At 45.1% G+C, this 26,242-nt stretch overlaps 1 protein-coding gene and 1 pseudogene across 1 annotated transcript in view; one reads left to right on the top strand and one right to left on the bottom strand.

Annotated features, from left to right (window-relative positions):
* The first annotated feature begins 3,114 nt into the window (after nucleotides 1–3,114).
* Nucleotides 3,115–26,242, top strand: part of DCAF10 (DDB1 and CUL4 associated factor 10) — a 54,203-nt gene continuing 31,075 nt past the window's right edge. The window contains exons 1-2 of the mRNA XM_062207927.1: nucleotides 3,115–3,701; nucleotides 20,593–20,706. Of these exons, the coding sequence (XP_062063911.1) occupies nucleotides 3,166–3,701; nucleotides 20,593–20,706 (650 nt within the window). The 5' untranslated portion in view covers nucleotides 3,115–3,165. The remainder of the gene's footprint in view (nucleotides 3,702–20,592; nucleotides 20,707–26,242) is intronic.
* Nucleotides 15,449–17,065, bottom strand: LOC133771848 (vasculin-like protein 1; annotated as a pseudogene).

The raw sequence follows: 26,242 nt of genomic DNA, 5'->3' as shown, positions 1-26,242 counted from the left end.
AGTTGGGAAGTAATTAAAAAAAAAAGTCAATGGATAGAGAAGTAAATAAATGTTGTTCTTTGCCTGCTTGATAAGGTGAATCCTAAGTGTTGTGGATATCCTGGGACATGTGATACTAAGGCATAGAGGACACATTTTTTAAAAACTGCTAATTGTTGACTTTTGTTGTGATCTAAAAGGACCACCAGGGGCAAAGGAGTTCAAAGAAAGCTTTAGGTATTTCTGATAATGTGACATCCAGCTGGATTTAAGCAACTGAAGTTGAAAGTTTTCAAAAATGACGTTACACTGAAATCAGCCTATCTAGTCTGTGATTTGAAATCAATTCCTTATTAACGTGGTTAAATTTAAAGACTTTTTTTTTATTTTTTATTTTTTGACAGGCAGAGTGGACAGTGAGAGAGAGAGAGACAGAAAGGTCTTCCTTTGCTGTTGGCTCACCCCCCAATGGCCACTGCAGCCGGCGTACTGCGCTGATCCGAAGGCAGGAGCCAGGTGCTTCTCCTGGCCTCCCATGGGGTACAGGGCCCAAGGACTTGGGCCATCCTCCACTGCCCTCCCGGGCCATAGCAGAGAGCTGGTCTGGAAGAGGGGCAACCGGGATAGAATCCGGCGCCCCAACCGGGACTAGAACCCGGTGTGCCGGCGGAGGATTAGCCTATTGAGCCGCGGCGCCAGCCAAATTTAAAGACTTTTAAAGGCACTGAGTAAATAGGAGCAGGCACAGGTGAAGTTTAGTTCTGTCTTAGTGTTTTCTCAGGTAACTTCAAGTAATTTTTTTTTTACTGATAGGTTGTAAAAATCATTGTAATTTCAACAGAATTCTAGTCCTTTATAATTCTTATTTTGGGTTTCAGTAAATCTTTTGGAATACATTAGCACTTAGACCTTAAGTAGGAATATTCAGAAAAAAATTGGCATTACTAAATGAACTATGTATTACAACCATCACTGCCTTAAGTTTGTGGCCATATTAACTTTTCAAGAATCATTCTCATTATTTAACTGATAGAGTTACATGCAAACCTATAAAATATTTTGTTCCCTCTTAGTTTCTCTGGATTCTACAAGTTGTCTGTCAACAGTTCTTAATCAACTTTGGGCTACAGCACACTGATTTTCAAATCTGAGTATCTTGAGCTTGTGTTTTTCTGTTGGAGCTGTACTTTCAATACCTTGGAGTATTTAATCTTTAAAAACTGAGTTTGATTTTACTTATTTAAAAAGGTAATGACATGGCCGGCAGCGCGGCTCACTAGGCTAATCCTCCGCCTTGCGGTGCCGGCACACCGGGTTCTAGTCCCAGTCGGGGCGCCGGTTCTGTCCCGGTTGCCCCTCTTCCAGGCCAGCTCTCTGCTGTGGCCAGGGAGAGCAGTGGAGGATGGCTCAAGTGCTTGGGCCCTGCACCCCATGGGAGACCAGGATAGGCACCTGGCTCCTGCCATCGGATCAGCGCGGTGCTCCGGCCGCAGTGCGCCAGCCGCGGCGGCCATTGGAGGGTGCACCAACGGCAAAAAGGAAGACCTTTCTCTCTGTCTCTCTCTCTCTCTCTCTCACTTTCCACTCTGTCAAAAAAAAAAAAAAAAAAAGGTAATGACATTTGTAAATATCATGGTCAAGGTTTTACAGGACATGAAATTTTGGCCATAACCTGGGGTGTGTGGGAGGAGAAGAGGAGAATAAACAGGGGCCCTGTACTAAGTGTGTGTTGCAGCCAGAAGTTGTGGCACGTAAGGGACATTATTTGTTGGTCATAAAACAGATCTCTACCCCCATGCTCTGTGGGAGCAACATGGAGGGAGGGAATCCCAAGAATGCTTTCCTTGGTGCAACTCCGGAAGCCTGCCTGCTTCGTGTCCCCGCCTCAGTCAGCTCATGACCCGGGGGACCGTGAACTACTAACTTTCCTGGCGGGAGGCCCTACTGGTGTTCCTCCAGATCCACCTCAGCCTGCAGGTGAGCCTTCTGTGCCACACAGCTCTTGACCGAGGCCTACAACAGCTGCCCATTCTGTCTGCTCTCCTGAGGCCTACTTCCTTTCCCAAAGAAGCCGCCCCCACCCCTTCCCCTTAACTCTTCTGCAAACAAGGGTTGTGTGCACGCAGCAGCAACCATAAAGAGCTTCCCTGTCATGGCCTCCATGCCCACCTGGCAGATACGGAAGCAGGACTGACCCTGGTTTTGTTGCTAAGGGGTTGCTCTGATTGAGGTCTGCAGCTCCCCTCGGTTACTCTTGGCTGGATTGCGCTCCTGTAGAGAGGAAGGCTCTGGCAGCTCAGGGCTGGGTAGACATTCAGGGCCTCAGTAGCCCCTTATTCTAGGCATTGCACAGAGCAGGACCTTTTTTAAAAAATATATTTATTTATTTTTATTTGAAAGTCAGAGTTACACAGAGAGAGGAGAGGCAGAGGGGGAGAGCAAGGGGTCTTCCCTCTTGATGGTTCACTCCCCAACTGGCCGCCATGGCCGGAGCTGCGGCCATCGGAAGCCAGGAGCTTCTTCCGGGTCTCCCACGCGGGTGCAGGGGCCCAAGGACTTGGGCCATCTTCTATTGCTTTCCCAGGACACAGCAGAGAGCTGGATCGGAAGTGGAGCAGCCGGGATTAGAACCGGCGCCCATATGGGATGCCGGCGATTCAGGCCAGCGTGTTAACCCGCTGCACCACAGCGCCGGCCCCAGCAGGGCTTTTCAGTGCAAAAATTATTAACCCGAGTCCTTAGACTCCCGGGCTGCGCAGGCTGTGCGCCACGCCGCTTACCCTGGGTGACCTGCACATAATGCGATTATTCCCCACCCGCCCTCGCTGCCCTCAGTGAAGGAGGCGCCAGTCCGTAATCCTGCCCAGCCTCTGGCCTGCCCGGTGGCCTCCTCGTCCCCAGGCATGCAGCCACCAGGCTCTGGCAACTACAGACCGCCTTTCAGCATCGGTCGCCCGCTCCAACGTACAGCGGGCAACCCTAGCTCGGGTCTCAGGGCCGCGGCGCCGCCAGCCGGGCGGTGCCTCTGCTTTCCCGGTCCCCGGCTCCCGGCAGCCGGCGGGGCGGGGCGGGTTTCCTAGCCGGCGGGATTAGGCCGCCGCACCCGGAAGTAGCGGCAGGAGAGGGAGCGCTGAGGTGTCGGCAGGCGGGACTGCGGCCGGGAGCCGGGGACGGGGGGCGTTGGTCATGTTTCCCTTCGGGCCCCGCAGCCCCGAAGGGGACCGGGCGGCAGGAGCCAGGGCGGAGGAGCAGGCGGCAGCCGGCGGGCCGCCGTCTCCTCCCCCGCCCGCGCCGCCGCAGCCCGGGGCTGACTCAGGCTCGCCCCCGCCGCCCGCCCGGAGCCCCCGCCGGCCCGGCGCCCCCTCGCTGTCCCCGGCGGCGCGCGCTGGCGAGCTCGGGCCGGCCGGAGCGCTGGAGTCCTCAGCCGCCTGCGCCCAGGGAGAGCCGTCACCGCCCTCCTCTCCGCGCCGGCGCTCCGGGCCCGACTGCAAGGCCGGGAGCCGGGGCTGGCACGGCCTCTGCGCCGGCCTGGGCGGCCCCGGCGCCAGACTGTTCGGGTGGCTGAGAGAGCGCAGCCTGGGCCGCGGGCTGTTCGTGGACCCGGCGCGGGACAATTTCCGCACCATGACGAACCTCTACGGTTCCATCCACCCGGCGGACTCGGTGTACCTCAGCACGCGCACGCACGGGGCCGTCTTCAACCTCGAGTACTCGCCCGACGGGTAAGCGCGGCCTCTCGCAGGCCGAGTGCCCGCCGGCGCCGGCGCTGCCGCGCGGGGAGCCTCCCTGGCCCACCTGGAGGCCGGGGACGCTGGGGGAGGGGGCGCCCGGCAGGTGTGCGGGAGCTGGGCCCGGCGGTGTCGGGGCAGACGTTTCCAGTGCGTGCTCCTGGGCTTCGCTTTCTCGCCGAGGCTCGCTCGTGTCCAGGGTAGGGAGCCTGCAGATTCCTGGCACCTGGTGCCGGGGCTGGCCGTGGGGGCGCGAGTGTGATGCGTGCCTTGGCCCCAGCAGGAAGCCGAGACACTGCCGGGAAGCGATGTGAAGTCCCCTGGCCGGACGACAGGCTTCTGTTAAGGCTGTCCGGCCTTTTTCTTGGCGGATGAACTATTTTATGCGTGGCCTTGGTGTGCTTTTGGCTGTGGGGTATTTTCCAAATAATAGGAGGCTTCTCTGTGTATTTAAAACCGCGGGTTAGGCTGCTGTTTACAACGCCGGCGTCCCGTATCCGAGCACCCGTCCGGCATTTCCGCTTCCCAGCCAACTCCCTGCTAATGCGCCTTGGGAAGCCAGCAGAGATGGGCCCGAGTGCTTGGGCCCCTGCCCCCGACGTCAGAGATCGGTTTGCGTTGTGGTCTCCTGGCTTCACCTGGGGCTGGGTTGCTGCCACTGGGAGTGAACCAGCTGGTGGGAGCGCTGTATCTGTCTCCTTTTCCCCGTTCCCCCGACCCCTTTCTGTTGTTGTGCCTTTCAAGGAAAGAAAGAAATCTTAAAACAAGCAAACAAAACAACTCTGTCCTGTGAAGAAATGTGAAAGCGGCCAAAGGAGCAAATGTGTATACAGGAGGCATAGTGATAATTCTTAGCCTATCAAGGCCTCTGGTTTGCTGGTCATTCGCTTGGTTGCTCGTTCATTCCTTTATTCAACAAATACTTGTTGAGCGCTGCTATGCTCCAGATGCAGGGGTAACAGTGGTGAGCAAAACCAGCTAATGGCACTGCTGTCATTGACTTTGGGACCTATCAGATAAGCTTAGAAAATAACGCATAATGTGTGTTTACAAGCTGAGGTAAAAGCTTGAGGCAGCCTCTTGTGGACTGTGGTGTTTGAGGCTTCCCTGAGAAAGTGACACTTGAACCAGTAGGAGAGAAGTGCGTTCAGATAGGGTTGGAGAGGGGATAAAAGTATTCCAGCTAGAGACTGGTGTAGCTGAGGACCCGTGGTAGGGGAGAGGCAGTGTCACGTTAGAGAAGCTGAGAAAGGCTAGGGTTATGAAGCAAAAATTGTAAAGAAACACCTAAAATAGCCAAGGAACAGAGTCAGAAATGGTTGTAAGCAGGCTGGTCTTAGCGCCGTTTCGCTAATGCAGGTGCGGCCTAGTCACATCCTGTGCGAGGGTCCCTGGGACTTCTTCTCTTTCTTGGGGTTGGGTGCACAGCATAGGAGCGGACGCATAACTGATTAAGGCAGACAGTTGGGTGGAAGCTTGTGCATGGAACCTTCTCTCTTCCTTCCTCTAACCAACCCCTCTTCTTCAAGGTCCCCTAAAACACCAGGAGTCTCCCTCTTATTGGTTCCCTTTCCTCTCCGTGTCCTGTTCCCTCTCCTCCCATCCTCTGCCTGTACTTCCAGGACAGGAGAAGGTAACTGCTTCTGTTCTTTGGAGGTGAGATTTTAGGCTGAGGATGGGAGAAGCAATGAGTTATGAAAAAGGAATTCAAATTGCAGGTATTCTGGTACTTAAAATGAAATAATTCAATAATTTAAAATTATACAATATATGTTTATTGTGGAAAATTTAGGCAACAACAGAACAAAAAGTAGCTAAATGCCACTTATAATCCTAGAGACTGAATAAATTCCAGACACTTTTTGTGTTTGTTTATTTTAATGTACATACAATCATCTTGTTTTGTAGCCTTTTTTCTCATAGTTTTTATGAGCTCTTTGTTAATATATTTTTTAAAGATTTATTTATTTATTTGAAAAAGTTACAGAGAGGCAGAGGGAGAGAGAGGTCTTCCATCTGCTGGTTCACTCCCCAAATGGCCTCAATGGCCAGAGCTAGGCTGATCCGAAGTCAGGAACCAGGAGCTTCTTCTGGGTCTTCCACGTGAGTGCAGGGTCCCAAGGACTTGGGCCATCTTCTGCCTTTCCAGGCCATAGCAGAGAACTGGATCAGAAGTAGAGTAGCTGGGACTTGAACCAGTGCCCATATAGGATGCTGGCACCACAGGCGGCAGCTTTACCCGCTATGCCACAGCACCGGCACCTGTAACTATATTTCTGTAACATTATTTCCACCTCTATGAATTGATATTTTTGACTTATGGCCGGCCTTAGGTTAAATCCTTAGAATGATCAAAGGATATGAAAAGTTTGATATCTTCTGTTCAATTGCCCTCTGTGAAGGTCATACCAGTTCTCATTCCTATTAGACACATAGGAAAGTGCCTGCCCTCTTCCATATCTTTGCCAGTGATGCATATCACCATTCTTTGTCATCTTTGTTTAAGGTAGTGAGTGAAAATAATGCAGTGTTTTAATTTTTCAGTATTTTTTAAAGACTTATTTATTTATTTGAAAGGCAGAGTTACAGAGAGAGAGGGAAAGACAAAGATATCTTCCATCCACGCGTTCACTCCCCATGTGGCCACAACAGCCAGTGCTGGGCCAGGCCAGAGCCAGGAACTTCTGGGTGTCCAACGTGGGTATGGGGACCCAAGGACTTGAGCATTAGCAGGGAGCTGGACTGAAGTGGAGCACGCTGTGACTTAACCTGTTAGGCCACAATGCTGGCCCCTTCAGTATTGTTACTTCACTTTCTAGTATGCCCAGCTTTGTATAGGACTTAAAGAACTTCACAGACAGAGGCTGTGTCTGTGTTAAATGAGATAATTTTCTTACATTCTTCAGTTACAGATGAATTAAATCATCTTGCCTGGTAGCATAACCACTGTCATTTACAAGGGCAACTAATATGGAAGAGAAATGATGTAGAATATGAGAATTACATTTATGAATTTTTTTTTTTTTTTTTTTTTACTTTTTGACTGGCAGAGTGGACAGTGAGAGAGAGAGACAGAAAGGTCTTCCTTTGCCGTTGGTTCACCCTCTAATGGCCGCTGCAGCCAGCGCACGGCGCTGATCCGAAGGCAGGAGCCAGGTGCTTCTCCTGGTCTCCCATGGGGTGCAGGGCGCAAGCACTTGGGCCATCCTCCACTGCACTCCTGGGCCATAGCAGAGAGCTGGCCTGGAAGAGGGGCAGCCGGGATAGATCCGGCGCCCCGACCGGGACTAGAACCTGGTGTGCCGACGCTGCAGGTGGAGGATTAGCCTGTTGAGCCACGGCGCCGGCCTACATTTATGAATTTAAATTTTATTTGAAAGGCAGACTTACAGAGAGAGTGGAGAGGCAGATCTTCCATTCGCTGGTTCATTCCACAAATGGCCACAACGACCAGCCTGGGCCAAGCCAACCCAGGAGCTTCTTAAGGGTCTCCTATGTGGGTGCAGCGGCCAGGGATCTGAGCCATCCTCTGCTGCTTTCCCAGATGCATTAGCAGGGAGCTGGATTGGAAGTGGAGCAGCCAGGACTTGAACCAGCCATGCTGCAGGCTGCATCTTTAACCTGTTGCGCCATAGCACTGGCCCCTAACTGTATGAATTGAATAGAGACCAAAGTAAAAGGAATGTGGCACTCTTCCCCCACCCCCCCCCAAAAAAAAAAAAAAAAAAGTAAAGGCGGTATGGACTAGAAAGTAATTTCCAAAGAGTTTGAAAAATGTCTGTGGGGCTGACATTATGGTACAGTGATTTAAGCTGCCATCTGCAAGGTCAGCATCCTTGTCAGATCACTGGTTCGAGTCCCACCTGTTCTGCTTCTGACCCAGCCTTCTGCTAATGTGCCTGGGAGGGCAGCAGAAGATGGCCCAAGTACTTCAACCCCTGCCACCCATGTGGGAAACCCAGATGGAGTTCCTGGCTCCTGACTTGGGCCCAGCCTAGCCCTTGCTGTTGCTACCATTTGGGGACTGAACCAGCAGAGAAATGATCTCTTTCTCTTCCTCTCTCTCTAACCTGGCCTTGGAAATAAATAAATATTTTTTTAAAAAAAAAAGTCTTACCAAAAATTGTGAAAAAAGTGTACCACCTCCTAAGATGACATTTGGGAAAAAATTAATGTTATTAGATTCAGGTGTGAATGACCCTTCTAAGGGCCACTTGGATATACATCATTCATGGGCCATACAATTTTATCAACTTAAAAATTAGTCTGCTGTGGATTTATTGACTTTGTTTTGGTCCTGCCGTGGTTACCTTGGCAGGGCCAGAACAAATGTTTTTGCAGACCCGAGTTCCCCACCCCTGGAGAGAATTGTATGTGAGATGTGAGATGCCTTTTTTTTTTTTTTCCTTTGAAATATTTATTTGAAAGGCAGAGCAAAGGAGAGAGAGAAAATGAATGAATATGAATATCTTCTGTCCACTGCTTCATTGTCCGGAAACCTGCAACAGCCAGGGCTGGGCCATGTGAAAGCCAGCAGCCTGAGCTCCATTGAGATCTCCATAGGGTGGCAGGTAGCCAAGTACTAGAGCGTCACCTACTGCCTTCCAGGATGCTCGTTAGCAGAAAGCCAGAATACAAGTGGAGTAGCCAGGACTTGAAACAGCATTCCACATTGGTTGTGGGCAAAAAGCTTAACCCACTGTGCCATAATGCCTGCCCTATGTGGCACCTTTTTGAACTATCCTTATGAGAACATACTGGGAGGGAACCAGTGAGGAGAGCTGTCTCTGTGATGTATTCTTACAATTTATGCAGTTTTCTGGGTGTATTTATACTTCAATTTAAAAATGGAAATGAATGATATTGTGAACAACTTCAGTGAAACGGGCTAGTTTCTGGAAGAGTAGAAATGACCAAAACTGATATTGTAAAAAATTAGAATCTCAAATAGTAGTACCATAATCAGTGAAAGTACTACATCTGGGGTTTTTTTCCTCTTTTTTTTTTTTTTTTTTTTTGGACAGGCAGAGTGGACAGTGAGAGAGAGAGACAGAGAGAAAGGTCTTCCTTTTGCTGTTGGTTCACTCTCCAATGGCCACTGCGGCCGGCGCACCGCGCTGATCCAAAGCCAGGAGCCAGGTGCTTCTTCTGGTCTCCCATGCGGGTGCAGGACCCAAGGACTTAGGCCATCCTCCACTGCATTCCCGGGCTACAGCAGAGAGCTGGCCTGGAAGAGGGGCAACTGGGACAGAATCTGGCACCCCCACCGGGACTAGAACCTGGTGTGCTGGCACCACAGGCGGAGGATTAGCCTATTGAGCTGTGGTGCTGGCCGAAAGTACTACATCTGTAATTAAAAACCTTGTCTCAGGGCCAGCATTGTGGTGCAGCAGGGTAAGCTACTGCCTGTGATGCTGACATCCCATATGAGCAACCAGTTCAAGTCCCAGTTGCTCCGCTTCTGATCTGGCTCCCTGCTAATGCACTTAGGAAAGCAGCAGCAGATGGCCCAAGTGCTTGGACCCCTGCCACCCTCATGGTAGATCCAAGTGGAGTTCCAGGTTCTTGGCTTTGGCCTGGCCCTGTCTCAGTCATTGTGGCCGTTTGGAGAGTGAAGTAGCAGATAGAAGATCTCTGTCTCTCCTTTTACTCTGTAATTCTGCCTTTCAAAGTAAATCAATCTTTTATTTTTTTAAAGATTTCTTTATTTATTTGAGGGGGGGGGGAGAGAGAGAGAGAGAGCGAGCGAGCTTCCATCTGCTGGTTCCTTCCCCAAATGGCCACAATGGCCAGAGGTGGGCCAATCCAAAGGTAGGAGCCTGCAGCTTCTTCTCAGGACTTGGGCCATCTTCTACTGCTTTCCCAGGCCATAGCAAAGAGCTGGATTGGAAGAAGAGTAGCTGAGACTTGAACCAGTGCCCATGTAGATGCTAGCACTGCAGATGGCAGTTTACCTGCTATGCTGTAGCGCCAGCCCCAGTAAATAAATCTTAAAAAAAAAAAAAAATCAAGTACCCAGGGATAAATCTAACCTAAAACAGGCATGAAAACTATAAAACTTCATTGAGAGGAGATTTAAACCAATGGAGGTGCACCATGTTCTTGGATTGTATAAATGTCAATCCTGGCTGGCGCCGTGGCTTAACAGGCTAATCCTCCGCCTTGCGGCACTGGCACACCGGGTTCTAGTCCCGGTTGGGGCGCCGGATTCTATCCCAGTTGCTCCTCTTCCAGGCCAGCTCTCTGCTATGGCCCAAGTGCTTGGGCCCTGCACCCGCATGGGAGACCAGGAGAAGCACCTGGCTCCTGGCTTCGGATCAGCGAGATGCGCCAGCCGCAGCGGCCATTGGAGGGTGAACCAACGGCAAAAAGGAAGACCTTTCTCTCTGTCTCTCTCTCTCACTATCCACTCTGCCTGTCCCCCCCCCCCCAAAAAAAAAAAAAAAAAGAAATGTCAATTCTGTTCAAATTTCCCTGTAAATTTAATACAGTAATACAAAAAATCAGCTGGATTTTGTGTGTGTGTTCACATAATTTGATAGTTGATTCTAAATATATAGGGATAGTCAAATGCCCAAGAATTGCTAAAATACTCTTCCTTAGAACATCATGAATATGTGGGAAAGTATGCCTGTTACTATATTTGATGATTCAGTCTTGTTACAAGTTGTACCCAATTAATCTGTACAGTCAGGGGTGGGCTTTGTGGTACATTGGGTTAAGCTGCCACCTGAGACACTTGCATCCCATTTTGGAGTGCCAGTTCTAGGCCCAGCTCTTCTGCTTCTAATCCAGCTTCCTGCCAATGCACACCCAGAGAAGGCAGTGAATGATGGTCCAGTACTTGGATCCCTGCCACCCACATGGGAGACCCAGATTAGCCCTAGGCTCCTGGCTTTGGCTTGACTCGGCTCTGGCTATTACAGGCATTTAGGGTGTGAACCAATGGATAAGAAATCTCTTTCTCTGTGTCTCTCCCTCTTAGTCATTCTGCTTTTCAGGTAAATAAATGAATAAATAGTTTAAAATATCTGTGAAGTCAGGGCATCCTATTAAAAATTTCACAAGATTTTTTCTAGTAAGACTTGATGTCCTATAAAATTCATTTGAAGAGAAAATATATTAGCCAAGAAAAAAGATGTTTATGAAACAGTGCCATATACTAAATACATTATAAGCCTTTTAGAAGTTAAGATAGTGTGGCATTACACAGAATACAATATAGAGTCCAAAAACAAATCTTATGCATGATAAAGGAGGTATTAAATGCCCGTGGAAAAAAGGGTTGGCTTTTTAATTATTATTATTTATTTGAAAGTCAAGAGTTACACAGAGAGAGGAGAGGCCGGGGCGGGGGGTGTCTTCCATCCACTGGTTCACTCCCCAACTGGCCGCAATGGCTGGAGCTGCGCCAGTCTGAAGCCAGGAGCTTCCTCCAGGTCTCCCATGTGGGTGCAGGGGCCCAAGGACTTGGGCCATCTTCTACTGCTATCCCAGGCCATAGCAGAGAGCTGGATCAGAAGTGGAGCAGCTGGGACTAGAACTGGTGTCCATATGGGATGCCGGTGCTTCAGGCCAGGGCATTAATGCGCTGTGCCGCAGCGCAGGCCTCAATATTGGCTTTGATATTGGTACATGTTATATCCGTTCAGAAAGTACATATTATACCATTGTATTAGCTTTTCATTAGTACAACTAAAATACCTGAAATGAAGAAAGAAAATTTATTTGGCTTACAATTTGGAGGTTTACTGTCCAAGATCAGGCTCTCATTGGTTCAGGCATCTGGTGAGAGTATATTATGGCAGAGGGACAATCTTACATGACAAGCCAGGAAGCAGAATGTGAAAGGAAGTGTACTGAGCTTATTTAACTGACCCTGTCTTGAGAACTACTTTCTGAAGCCAAGCCACCAAAGACCTAAGACTTCCCACGTGGCCTGCCTGCCAGATGCCATATTTAGGGCAAATCTCTACCCTAAATCCATCAACTATTAACATTAATCCCTCAACTGTTAACATCAAACTTTGGGATTTAACTGCCTGTATGAGTTTGGTGTTCAAGCCATAACACACCATTATAAAAATATACTGTAATTGTATTAAAAAGTGAGTTTTATGGATCTCTCTTTATGTTTAAGAATTACTGATATATTTGCTTACATACAAAAAGGAAAAATGCTCATTTCATGGCTCTTCCAACTAACAAAGAAGTGACTATTTATAAATCTTCTAAAATTATAAATTGAATATTTTTATTCATGGTGATCAGCTAGCATAAAAATGCCCAGGTGTATTTTCTGCTGCTATAACTGAGTACCACAGACTGGGTAGTTTATAAAGAATACAGAATATTCTTTATAAAGAATCACAGTTCTGGAGGCTGAGAAGTCCAACAGCGTGGCACTGGCATCTGTGAGATCCTTCTGATTATATTATAACATGGTGTGGGGCATCACATGAGGAGATGGCAGGCGTGCCCCAAGGCATGTTTATAACAAGGCCACTGCCACAGTAATCCATTAATCCCCAGATGGATCTGTATAATCTTGAGATCACTGACCCTGTGACCAGTCCCCTTTCAAAGGGCCCACTTCTCTGCATTGCTGCACCGCTGACCATGGACAGGGGACACATGGGAAACATAGCAAAATACCCCTATATCATTACAGTTTGAAGTCCAGGTATCTCAAAAAATAGTCCTTTAAAGGACAGTTACATGATCATTGAATATAAGAAATACAATAGGGGTGAGTTTGGGCACAGCATTTGAGATACCACTTGGGAGGTCCAAATCCCATATCCGAGTGCATGGATTTGAGTCCAGCTCCACTCCTGATGCCAGCTTCCTGTGGTGCATGCCCCCAAAGGCAGCAGGTAATGGCTCAGGCACTTAGGTCCCATTGGGGCTTTGACTCCAGGCTTCAATCTGGAGCAGAATTCCCCTATTGTAGGCATTTGGGGAGTGAACCAATAAATGGAAGCTCTTTGTCTCTCTCTCTCTCACTGCCTTTCAATTAAATGAAAATAAACGTTTTTTTAAAAAAATTTTTAAAAAGTAAATGACCAATTTTCACAAATCAAAATATGATTTGCAAAAGGTTTATAAAAATATAATTTTGTCATAGAGAAGGCCTGAAACAAAAGACAAAACTAAGAAAACAGGAAGGGAAAATCTGATTGTAACTACCTGGCCTGGTAGGTAGGATATATGCTAGAGCTTTCCCAATACATTTTAGAGGTGTTGATGAAGAAATAAATAATTTGGTTATATATGATTTTCTCCTAAATTGTCTTATCTCTGCATGGTTTTTATTTTTCTTTAAAGATTTTTATTTTTACTTGAAAGTCACAGTTACACAGAGAGAGGAGGAGAGGCAGAGAGAAAGAGAGATGTCTTCCATCTACTGCTTCACTCCCCAATTGGCTACAACGGCTGGAGCTGTGCCGATCCGAAGCCAGGAGCCAGGAGCTTCTTCCAGATCTCCCAAGCAGGTTCAGGGGCCCAAGGATTTGGGCCATCTTCTACTGCTTTCCCAGGCCATAGCAGAGAGCTTAATCGGAAGTGGAGCAGCTGGGTCTTGAACCTGCGCCCATATGGGATGCCGGCACTGCAGGTGGAGGCTTTACCCATTATGCCACAGCACCGGCTGCTGCATGGGTTTTTTTTGCAGGTAGCTTTTCTCATTTAGAAACGTGTTTTGGAGTCCTTATCTACCCTTCTCTTTTAAATTTCTGTATAGTACAGTAATCTCCCCTTTACCACAGTTTAGCTTTCTGTGGTTTCAGTTACCCATTGTCAAACGCGGTCCAAAAATGTTAAATGGAAAATCCCAGGGGTGGACATTGTGGCACAGTGCAGTAAGCTACCGCTTGGCACACCTGCATCCCATGTCAGAGTGCCTCCGATCAAGTCCTACTTCTGCTCCTATCCAGCTTCCTGCTTATGTTCCTCAGGGGACAGCAAATAATGGCCCAAGTTCTTCAGTTTCTGCTATCTACGTGTAAGACCCAGATGGAGTTCATAGCTTTAACTGGGTCCAGCCCTGGTTATTGTAAACATTTGGGAAGTAAACCAGATCTCTGTTTCTCCTGATCTTTCTGTCACTCTGCCTTTCAAATAAATGAATAAATAAAACTTTTTAAGAATTCCAGAAATATACATTTCATAAGTTTTTTTTTTTTTTTTTTTTGACAGGCAGAGTGGATAGTGAGAGAGACAGAGAGAAAGGTCTTCCTTTTTGCCGTTGGTTCACCCTCCAATGGCCGCTGCGGCTGGCGCATCTCGCTGATCCGAAGCCAGGAACCAGGTGCTTCTCCTGGTCTCCCATGAGGGTGCAGGGCCCAAGCACTTGGGCCATCCACCACTGCCTTCCCGGGCCATAGCAGAGAGCTGGCCTGGAAGAGGGGCAACTGGGATAGAATCCGGCGCCCCAACCGAGACTAGAACCCGGTGTGCCGGCGCCACAAGGCGGGGGATTAGCCTGTTAAGCCACGGCGCCGGCCTGCATTTCATAAGTTTTAAGTTATACACTGTTCTGAGTATTATGATGAAATCTCATGCCATTCTACATCACCTGGATGTGAATCATGCCTTTGTTCAGCATATCTATGCTGTGTATGTTACCTGCCCTTTAGTCACTTAGTAGCTGTCTGTTATCAGATCAACTGTGCAGTATTCCAGTGCCTGTGTTCAGGTAACCCTTTTTGACTTAATGGTGGCCACAAAGCACAAGAATAGTGATGCTGACAATTCAGATATGCTAAAGAGAAGCTATGAAGTGCTTCCTTAAATGAAAAGTTGAAAATTCTCAACAATGAAAGAAAATAAGATTGCTAAGACCTACAATACAATAAGATATTTTGGGAGGCAGAATGATATCACATTCACATTTTTATTACAGTATATTGTTATAATTTTATTTAATCCTTGTTGTTAACCTCTTACTATACCTACTTTAGCTTTATCATAGGTATATATGTATACTGAAAAACAGCATGTATAGAGTTTGGTGCTACCTAGTTTTAGCCATCCATGGGGGATCTTAGAATCTAGCCACTGGACAAGTGGGGCTTATATTATCAGTTATTCTCATTCACCTACATTTAAGTTACTTTCAGTTTTTCATTTTTTACAATATGGCATATCTTTACAGAACCAATGGACAAATGGAATTAAAAATAGAAGTTTGTTTTGGTGCAAAAAATTTTTGAAATGCATGCAATTATTTTTAACTGATGAAAAATATTTATGCCAAGTTAGTTATTTTATGCAATAGTTTTCCTCAACAGACTTGTGATAACCACATCTTTTAAATCTGTAAATAATGTTAACAAAAATAATATTAACCTTTGAAATCCCACAAAAATGTATATTTTACAATCCATCCTGAATATCAAGGCTGCAAGAATAACACATTTCCTATACCCAAGTATTTTACAGCTATACCCAAAAAGAAAAACAAAAAAAGCACGTATGTTTAGTTAAGGGCTAAAGTTACCCACGCAGCCAAAAATAAAATATCCAAATTATTAGCATTAATTAAATACAAGTATAACTTCAATAGTCACTTTGTCATTGACAATGATTGCTTGAGCACAGGGTGAGTGTCCCAGGGTTGGAAGTAGAAGCTGTTGCTGCACACCAGTGTATTTGCATGACTGCACTGCCAGCTCCCGCCTGTGCGTCGCCCCATGTACATCGGATATGTGTGTAAACGTATATTTTAAAACTCTTTCCCCTTACACAGACTTTTTTCTGTTAAGCAGATAACACGGAAGAACAACAACAAAAGCTACACAAACCAGTTGCTTTCTCTTTGGGTTACGATTATTTCCCTTGTGCATGGAGAATTTAATAAAAGCAAACGGAAAGGAAAAGAGCGATTTCTCTCGTACACTCCCTGAACACACAGGCCGAGTTTGCTGGGTCAGATACGACTGTGAGCATTTCTGTGTCTGCTTCCAGGCGGCATCATCTGATGCTTCTCTGCTACTGGTTTCTGTGTCTGAGCCCTCAAACTCAGTGCTTCTCCACGGGGAGAACAGGCGGAATGCGGCTCTGCAGGAAGCCACTTTTCCTGAAGCCGTTTCCTCTCAGCTGCTCTGTCTCCATGTGGAACTCTTTGAGCTCATCTTCTGCGAGGGGAAGGCAATTCTCATCATTTTCAGGGTATTCCTGCCGTCCCATTGCTTTCAGTAACCTGTGCCCTGCTTCCAGGGAGTGTGGGAGGACCTCTCCTTCTTCCACCACAGGGAGAGGAAGACCATTCTGAGGCCAGCCTTCCTCTCCATCTGCCCTTGGCTCAGGTGTGCTGCTGTCCTCCAGATCTCGGGTCTGTCACAGTCTCTGCTCTCTGAGAAGTCTCCATTTCCGTCATCCTCGAGACGGAACTCTCTCCTGTCAGTGGTTCGGCGGGTCAACTTGGTCAGATGAGAGGAGCTGACCTCAGTTGGAGGGGGTGCTGCTGGAGGGACTCCCTTTGGGAGAGTTTAAAACTGCAGCACCAGCCAGTACCACTGGCTTCGGAATGGAGATTGGACTGGTAGAAGCAGACTCTGGGCTAGATGAAAGGGATCCTGATTTGTGTGTGTTCCATTCTACTAGTTTTCCATGCCTTGGGGTTGGAAACCTTGGGCTTAGGATGCAAGTCCTTATAGACGCTGGGAACCATGGTTGATGCTTTGTTCCCATTTGCATGGGAAGATGCTGATGAGGTGAATGCAGCAGGGAAGGCAGCAGCAGGATCCTCTTTGGAAACTTCGTTGATGACGAACATCTTGGAAGTTTGCTTGGTACTAGGTGGGTTTTCCCACACTCCAGAAAGGGTCCCAGTAGGTCTGCATAGCTGACTCTGTTTGCCAGCTTCTGGGTTCAGAGAAGGAATATCTTCCTCTTCAAATTGTAATTTTTCCACCTTTTCATCTTTGTTTTCTTCCCTGATCTCTGTTGGAAGCTTTTCCTGAAAGGCACAGCCTCTCCAGGTGTGCAGACTGCTGCTCCAGTGTTGATGGTTCCCTGCTCCACCTCCATTATGCTGGCTCACGCCATGACGATGATCTTGGGAAGAGCCATGCCAACCAGATGTGTTCTCAGTGATCCAGCATATGCTCTTTAGAGACACCAGAGTCCAGAGAATCATGGCAGAACAGGGAGGGCTGGTGCCAGGAATCTGTAGTTCATAGGGATCCGTTGTTTAAAAAGCTATCAGATGAATTGTGTTGACAACAGCTTACTCCAAATCTACTTTCCCCTCGGGGAAGATGTTCTCTGTGTTTTTCAAAGGTGGCTGTAGGTGACTTAGCTGACTGTGGTGTTGAGAAATGTAGCCAAGCAGGAACAAAGTCATGCTATGCCATTTAGGTTCAGTGTCTCTTTTTAGCCAAGTGAGGCATCCAACTCACGGCCAGGATTCCAGAGTGTAACCCTATGGTCCTGTTTCCCAAACTCCTTGAGTCTGCCAGCTGCATCTCCCAGGAGATTTTCTTGTGAAAGGGGTGCTTAAGTAGCCTGGCTTGCAGCACGCCTTGTAATGAAGCCCAGAAAAAGCGGGGCGCCATGTGGACCACTCTGAGTCTCCGCAATTGCACATCTGACACATTTCCAAATAGGGGAGGGGGGAAGGGGAACATCAAAAGTATTTGTTAAATTTAAAAAAGGGGGGAAGGGGAAAGAGCTGTGTCTGCGTTCACCTCATTCAACTTCCTTGAGCAGTGGCACTGTGATGTTGCTTAAATAGGTAACACACGGGCATTTGCACAGTGAGTGCAAACACCGTTCATAATGTCCTAGCTAGAGAGACAGTAGGCTCATAGGTTTGCAAACACTGTCATTAAGGGGATAAATGAGAAATAAAATATTATACCACTATAAAATATCTTCCAAGTAGTCAACTGCAGTGGCAAAACATCCACATGACAGAGCCCTTAAAACACAAATCTCTCCTCCCTTCGGAGAAGGGTACCTCCTTCTTTGATGGCCCCGTTCTTTCCACTGGGATCTCACTCACAGAGATCATTCACTTAGGCCTTTTTTTTTTTTTTTCCCATGGTATCTTGGCTTTCCATGCCTGCTATACTCTCATGGGCTCTTCAGCCAGATCTGAATGCCTTGAGGGCTGATTCTGAGGCCGGAGTGTTGTTTAGGACATCTGCCATCCTATGAGTCTGCTGTGTATCCCACTTCCCATGTTGGATCTTTCTCTCCCTTTTTGATTCTATCAGTATTAGCAGATACTTATCTTGTTTGTGTGATCTCTTTGACTCTTAGACCTATCAGAGCTATCAATTGTGAGCTGAAATTGATCACTTGGACTAGTGCGATGGCATTGGTACATGCCATCTTGATGGAATTGTGTAGCCCTTGCAACTCATGACTAGAGCCCAGGGAGATTACTGACGCCATGAACAGGAGTGTCAAATTGTTAAGTCAGCAACAGGAGTCACTGTGTACTTACACCCCATGCGGGATCTGTCCCCAATGTGTCGTCTAAAGCCAAGTGATGCTACGACTGGTACTGAAGCAGTATTTTTATACTTTGCGTTTCTGTGTGGGCGCAGACTGATGAGGTCTTTGCTAATTATATACTGAAGTGATCTTCTGTATATAAAGAGAATTGGAAATGAAAAAAAAAAAAAAACAACCTGGTGTTAAAATGGAAAAGGCATAGAAAATTAATTATTTTGAAAAAAAATTATGTAGGATCTCTGTCTTTAATGTGCTGTACATTGCTATTTTATGCTATAATTAGTAATCCAATGGTAGTTTTTTCACTTGATGTTGCTATATGGGCAAAATGTTGAAATCTTTACCTAATATATACTAAACTGATCTTCTGTATACAAAAAGAATTGAAAATGAATCTTTACACGAATGGAGGGGGAAAGGGAGCGGGAGGGGGGAGGGTTGCGGGCGGGAGGGAGGTTATGGGAGGGGGGAAGCCATTGTAACCCACAAGCTATACTTTGGAAATTTATATTCATTAAATAAAAGTTTAATTAAAAAAAAAAAAAAACACAAATCTCGTTATTCTCACACAACTGATAAAAAGTGTGCAGGTGTATTTATACTTGTTTTATCCTTCATAATCTAAGGACATAAGAAATCTTGTTTATAAAATTAAGAAAAATCCGACAGGAATTTGATATACTTTTCCTTCCACAGATATAGCAGCTTTCAAGGCAAATTTCTTGGTATAAAGCTCCTAAATGTATATTCTGTTTCTTTGGTCTTAATAAATTCAGAGCAAAATTCAAACCAGTAAAAGATAGGAGTAAGGGATAGTCAAGGAGACAGACAGTTCCAAACTGAGTTTGCTTCCCTTTTATTTCCTGTACTAGTGGAGTACCAGTAATGCTCTGCTCCTTCCCCAAAACTGAATCCAGCTGCTCCTGGAAGGCAAGTCGAAGAATCTGCTGTAGTACAGAAATCACTAGTTATTCTGGATCTATTTCAGTCAGTAAAAAGGCCACACAAATTCACTCACTTTTTTTAAAGATCTATTTATTTATTTGAAAGAGTTACACAGAGAAGGAGAGGCAGAGAGAGAGAGAGAGAGAAAGAGAGAGAATATCTTCCACCCGCTGGCTTACTTTCTAACTGGCCGCAACAGCCTGAGCTGTGCCGATCCAAAGCCAGGAACCACCTCCGTGTCTCCCACGTGGGTGCAGGGGCCCAAGGACTTGGGCCATCTTCTGCCTTCCCAGGCCACAGCAGAGAGCTGGATCAGAAGTGGAGCAGTCTGGAACCAGCACTCATATGGGATGTTGGTGCTTTGGCTGCAGCTTTACCCACTAAGCCACAGCTCCAGCTCCTCACTGTTCTTTTTTCATGTATATGCATTGTTAAGATTCCAGACCCCAATGGGCCACTTGGCCCTGCTCCAAAGCCTGCAGTACTGGCAGTTTTTTAATAATATGCATTTTCCATGAACTTTTTGAAGGCCCCTCATACATGTTTTTTTGTATTCATAAATGATTCTTTTTTAAAGATTCATTTGTTTCGAAAGTGAGAGTTAACAGGGCCAGTGCTGTGGCATAGTAGGCTGTGGCATAGGCATCCTGTTTGGGCACCCATTCAAGTCCCGGCTGCTCCACTTCCCATCCAGCTCCTTGCTAAATGTGCCTAGGAAAGCAGTGGAAGACGCCCCAATGCTTGGGCCCCTGCACTCACATGGGAGAATGAGAAGAAGCTTCTGGCTCTTGACTTTGGATCTGCTCAGCTCTGGGCATTGCAGTCATTTGGGGAGTGAACCAGCAGATGGAAGACCTTTCTTTTTCTCTACCTCTCGGTATAATGCTTTTAAATAAAATACATTTTAAAAAGAGAAAGCGAGCTTCCATCTGCTGGTTCACTCCCCAGATGGCTGCACCAGCCAGTGCTGGGCCAGGCCAAAGCCAGGACTCAGGAGCTTCATCTGGGTCTCCCAAGTGGGTGGCAGGGGCCCTAACACTTGGGTCATCTTCCACTACTTTTCCCAGGCCATTAGCCAGGAGTTGAATCAAAAATGGAGCAACCAGGACACAAACTGGTGCTCATATGGGATGTTGGCATTGTAGATGGTGGCTTTGTCTGCTGTGCTACAACACAGTCCCTAATAAATGATTATTTTCTATAGATTAAATTCTCAGGAAAAAAAACTGAATCAAAAGGTTTAAAATTTTGGTAGTTACTCTAGAGGTGCTCTCCAAACATAAGCTGTGCCAGTTTATACTTCACTATCATAGAGGGGGGAGAGAGAGAATCATTTCCTCCTACTCTTGCCAACAGTGGGTAATAACATAACCAAAAAGAAAAATTCATCTGTAGCTGGTGCAATTATAAATAAGTGAATATCAGTAACAATACTAGACAACTAACCAAGGGAAATGTGTCGTTTTGCTTTCAGGTCAGTGCTGACAGTTGCTTGTGAACAGACTGAAGTTCTTCTTTTTGACCCAATATCTTCAAAGCACATAAAAACTCTATCTGAAGCTCATGAAGACTGTGTGAATAATATCAGGTTAGTATTATAGTGAAAGAATGAACTTTATCAGTGTGGCCCAAAATAATCTGCTTTAAAAGTTGGTGAAAATACATAATGCTTTGTCTAGCAGTGCTAGATGATCTGTATTGATTAATTGAGAATATAATTCCTTGCATCTTTCTGAAATACATTTTTCACTTTCATTTGAATTTGTCCTTTCTTTTCCTATATCAGGATCATTATTCTGAACTGCAGCCAAGTATTACACTAGTCCTATGATGCCTTTCTGCTATGATCTGTGTAGAAATTTGGCAGTCCTATTGTTTAGCCTCTTTCACCACCACCCCACAAATCCAAACCCTTGAAAGGAAAAAACATGCACAGAGAGCTTCTTTGTAATTTGGGAAGTAAATTACAGTGGAATAGTTTCGTGGATTAATATGCAGTCATTAAAATGATGGTCATAAAGACTACATAGCAACATAGACTAATGCTTGGGAAATATAGGTTAAAATCAAGATAAAAATTGTACAAATACAAATTGCTGCAGAAAAAAATTAAAAGGATATATTTTTAAATGCTGTTGTTAGACTGAAAGGATAGATTATGGGTAATTTTCTATTTTCTACACTTTATGTAATGAGATTGTTACTTGTATGTTATGTGAGATTGTCACTTGTATAATTATTACTTTTAATGTTAGAAAAACAGAAATGTGGAAATTACTTCTAATCAAGGTACTACTGAATTGTGATGTAACCTCAAGCTCCAAACACATAGAACAATGGGTTAAATAGCATAAAACAAGTAGCTAAATTCTGAAATAACCTAAACATCTTTGAGGGCCAGAAATGGAATGCAGACACAAAACTGTGAGCAAGACTGAAACCACAGGCCTGCTGGGTTTTCAGTCCAGCACTGACATCTACTAGTTCTGCTCCTGTCAGACAGAAGCATTAAAACACGCTGAAGTGCTTCACGTGAGGCAGGAACCAGGGCCAGGGTCACCACCTAAAGCCAGGTGTTTGGTTGAAATGTCTGTCTCATTTGTGAAAGGCTGTAAAAAGAAAAAGAGCAGTTTCCTCCCTGGGGCTATGGGTTTCAGCTGATAGACACAGCCTCATCAATAGAAACTGAATGAAGCCACTTGCTGAGTCACTGACTGAATGTGTATATGTAATATTCACAATATCACTGTGAAACTGGACCCCTGAAATGTCAGTTTAGGGCCAGCATGTGGACCCAATACCCAGAAGGCCCAGTGGAGGACAACTCTAAAACCATTGACTAGGAAGAGAAAAAAAATTAATCTGTCCTACTCAAAATGAGCCTAATAACCAACGTTCATAAGGACATCTAATATTAATATAACAAAGTCAGCCACCAGAACATTTTCTCTGAATGAAATTAATTTTATGGAGTAGTCCAACAAAAACTTCATTATAAAAAATAAATTATTTTATTTATTTTTTTTCGACTAGGTAATACATGCACGTGGTACAAAATTCAAAGGTACAAAGGGGTAAACAGTGAAAAGTAAGTCAATCTCCACCTCTGTCGCCTAGCCACCCAGTTTCCCTCCCCAGAGGCAACCACTATTAGCAATTTCTTGCTGTCTTTTCTGAGAGTTTATGCATGTATAAGCATATATATATATCTATACACACACACACAGTTATATGAATGGTAGCATTCTACACATGCTATTATGTATACTTTGCCTTTTTCACTTAACATATAATTAGAGATCATTCCATATCAGTACCTATGGAATGCTCTTACTCCTTTTAATGGCTGCATAGTATTCCATTGGTTGGGAAAAACTTTTAAGCATTTTTCAGAATGCTCAGAGAAATAAATTAAGAGATACTTTACAGTTAAAGAGAACTGAAAATTTTTAAATGAAAGAGGTAAAACAAGCACAGGCTAATGTAGTATAGAACCAAATAAAGCTCTTAGAAATTAAAAAAATGTAATTGGTCATAAAAAACAAGAGATTGGATAAGATTTATCCTTTACACCATTGATGAATGTATTAGTGAGTTGGAAAATAGTACTAAAAACTTCGCCCAGAACACAGAAAAAAGGTAAAAATATTAAAGAGTAGTTAAAAGAAAGGTAAAGAAATTCTGATGTATATTAAGAATTCTAGAAAAAGAAAATGCAAAAAGGCCACCACCTGCAGTGCCAGCATCCCATGTGGGTGCTAGTTCGAGTCCTGGCTGCTCCACTTCGATCCAGCTCCCTGCTAGGACCTGGGAAAGCAGAAGATGGCCCAAGTCCTTGGGCCCCTGCACTCGCGTGGGAAACCTGGAAGACGCTCCTGGCTCCTGGCTTCAGATTGTCCCAGTTCCAGCCATTGCGACCATTTAGGGAGTGAACCAGCAGATGGAAGACCTCTCTCTGCCTGTGCTTCTTTAACTCTGCCTTTCAAATAAATAAATCTTAAAAAAGAAGAAGAAGACTAATGCAGAGCCTGGTGGAAAACTTAATGTATAATTGCTGAAGATTTGTGGTATTGAAGAAAGGAAGGAACTGAGTCCTCAAACTGAAAGTTAATTTACTGTGTCAAGCAGGTGAAATCAAGATGTATACATAACTACCTAGGTTATAATGGTGACCTGCTAGAATATCAGAGGTCAAGAAAACATCTTAAAAGCCACCAAACTTAGTAGCCAAATTACTTAGAGATGTGATAATTCATCTAAATGATTCCTCATCAACAATGGTTGACACTAGGAGAAAGTAGAATAATGCTAATATCTTGAATACTAAGAAAAAATAATGCAGTATCTTACTATATCCAGTTAAACAGGTAATCCAAATTGGAGAATTTTAATTAGGAAAATGTTATTAATTAATGTTACTAGTTAAATGTTATAATTACTAATAGCAGGAAGAAAATAAGGTTTTTTGGAGGGGACTACATTTAAAACAATGTTTAAAATGTTAAAACTCAGACGGCGCCGCGGCTCACTAGGCTAATCCTCCGCCTTGCGGCGTCGGCACACCGGGTTCTAGTCCCGGTCGGGGCACCGATCCTGTCCCGGTTGCCCCTCTTCCAGGCCAGCTCTCTGCTGTTGCCAGGGAGTGCAGTGGAGGATGGCTCAAGTCCTTGGGCCCTGCACCCCATGGGAGACCAGGATAAGCAACTGGCTCCTGCCATCTGATCAGCGCAGTGCGCCGGCCACAGCGCGCCTACCGCGGCGGCCATTGGAGGGTGAACCAACGGCAAAAGGAAGACCTTTCTCTCTGTCTCTCTCTCTCTGTCCACTCTGCCTGTCAAAAAAAAAAAAAAAAATGTTAAAACTAAAACTAGATTAGAACTAATAGAAATGTAATGTTAGGCACATAAATAATTTTCAATTGTGTTGTTACACTAAAAACTAACATTTTCAATAATTTATTTTATTAGGTCCAGTATGCCCAAAATGTTATCATTTCCACATGTAATCAATGTTAAAATATTGAGATTTAATTTTTTTGTAATGATAAGTATTAAATCCAGGGTATATTTACACTTAAAGCATATCTCACTTTAGACTGGCTACATATCAAGCTGCATGTGGCTAACAGCTGCCGTACTAAATAGTGTAGGTTTAGACAGTAGCAACAAACAGATTGAATGTACGGTGTAGCCTTGTTCAACAGGACAGTATAAAATTTTATAGGGTTTGTGTCATATTCAAGGGGAAAACAACTATTAATTCAGACTTAAGAGTAATGAATAATTAAGTATATATAGGATGGAAAAATACCAGAAAGGTAACTAAAGTAATGAAAATTCAATTTATAATTTTTTTTCCAGCCAAGGTGGAAGAAATATTGAAAACTTGACCAATTCAGGAGAAAACAAGGAAACTGTTTTATTTTTAAAAATTTAGTTAAAGATTTTTAAGTAAAGGGAAAGGATGATAAATAGAAAATCAGAAGTAACATTTCAAATATATGGATAGTTCACAATAAATATAAATGGGTTGATCTTTTAAAAAATTTTCATTCATTTATTTTAATTTATTTGAAAGACACAGAAAGATAGTTTTCATCTGCTAGTCACTGACCAAATGCCTGCAGCATCTGGGCTGAGCCAGGCTGAAGCCAGGAGCCTGGAAATCAGTCTGGGTCTTTCATGTGGGCAGCAAGGACACAGATACGTAAAGTGTCACCTGCTCCTTCCCAGGGTGCACATTAGCAGAAAGCTGGAATTGAGGGGCCGGCGCCGTGGCTCACTTGGTTAATCCTCCGCCTGCGGCACGGCATCCCATATGGGCGCCGGGTTCTAGTCCTGGTTGCTCCTCTTCCAGTCCAGCTCTCTGCTGTGGCCCGGGAGGGCAGTGAAGGATGGCCCAGGTGCTTGGGCCCTGCACCCACAAGGGAGACCAGGAAGAAGCACCTGGCTTCTGACTTCGGATTGGCGTAGCTCCTGCCATAGCAGCCACTTGGGGGTTGAACCAACAGAAGGAAGACCTTTCTCTTTGTCTCTCTCTCTGTCTAACTCTGTCAAATTAAAAAAAAATTAAATTAAAAAAAAAAAAAAAAAAGAAAGCTGGAATTGAGTCCCAGAGCCAGGACTTGAACCCAGGCGCTCAATATGGGATATAGCCCCCCCCCCCCAAGCATCTCAGCCACTGTGCTAAACACCTGTCCTGATCTTCCTTATTGAAAAATAGACAGTCAACACTTTGAATACAAAAGAAAATCATCAGTGTATTCTTGTTTAGAGATACCAAAATAAAAGCACCCAGAAACAGGAAAAGAAAACTGCTAGAGATGATCAATATCTGACAAATGACCAAAGGCTTTAGTAAGAACACAGTGTGGCAGTATATATTAATAAAAGAAAAAAACCTACCAAGAAGATATATAATTATGAACTGTGCACTTTAAATATAATTTTGATATATACAAGCAAAAACAGTTATGGAGAATTAGGAGTCTGCAGTCACAGTGAGAAGTTTTAACATAGTTCTGTCCAAAACTAGTAAATCAAGTAAATACAAATTAGACTAGAAGAATTCAAAATATGCTGAATCTTTCTACTAAAAACAATATGCCATATAAAATGTGGTGAATTAAAAAAAGATTTATTTATTTATTTATTTGAAAGGCAGAGTTATGGAGAGGCAGAGAGAAAGAGGGGTCTTCCATCTGCTGGTTCACTTCCCAGTTGGCCTTATCAGTCGGAGCTGTGCCGATCTGAAACCAGGAGCCAGGAGTTTCTTCTGGGTCTCCCACGCGGGTGTAGGGACCCAAGGAGTTGGGCCATCTTCTGCTTTCCCAGGACATAGCAGAGAGCTGGATCAGAAATGGAGCAGCTAGGATTTGAACTGGTGCCCATATGGGATGCCGGCATTGCAGGTGGCAGCTTTACCTGCTTTGCCCCAGCTCTGGCCCTGGTAGTAGGTGTTTTTAATGTGTGGTTGAGCTGGTAAGAAAGAAAGGAATCCTTGGGTCAAAAAGGACATGGAAACAGGATTACAAGAAAGTATGAACAGATACTGAGCTGCTTTTTCCCTGGAGGCATCTGCCAGCTGCTGGTGATCTGGAGCTTCCATTCTGACAGATGTGAGGA

Source organism: Lepus europaeus, chromosome 12, assembly GCF_033115175.1.
Source record: "Lepus europaeus isolate LE1 chromosome 12, mLepTim1.pri, whole genome shotgun sequence".
Lineage (NCBI taxonomy): Eukaryota > Metazoa > Chordata > Mammalia > Lagomorpha > Leporidae > Lepus > Lepus europaeus.
Note: the sequence above shows the minus strand (reverse complement) of the source record. Positions and strands in the feature narration are given on the sequence as shown.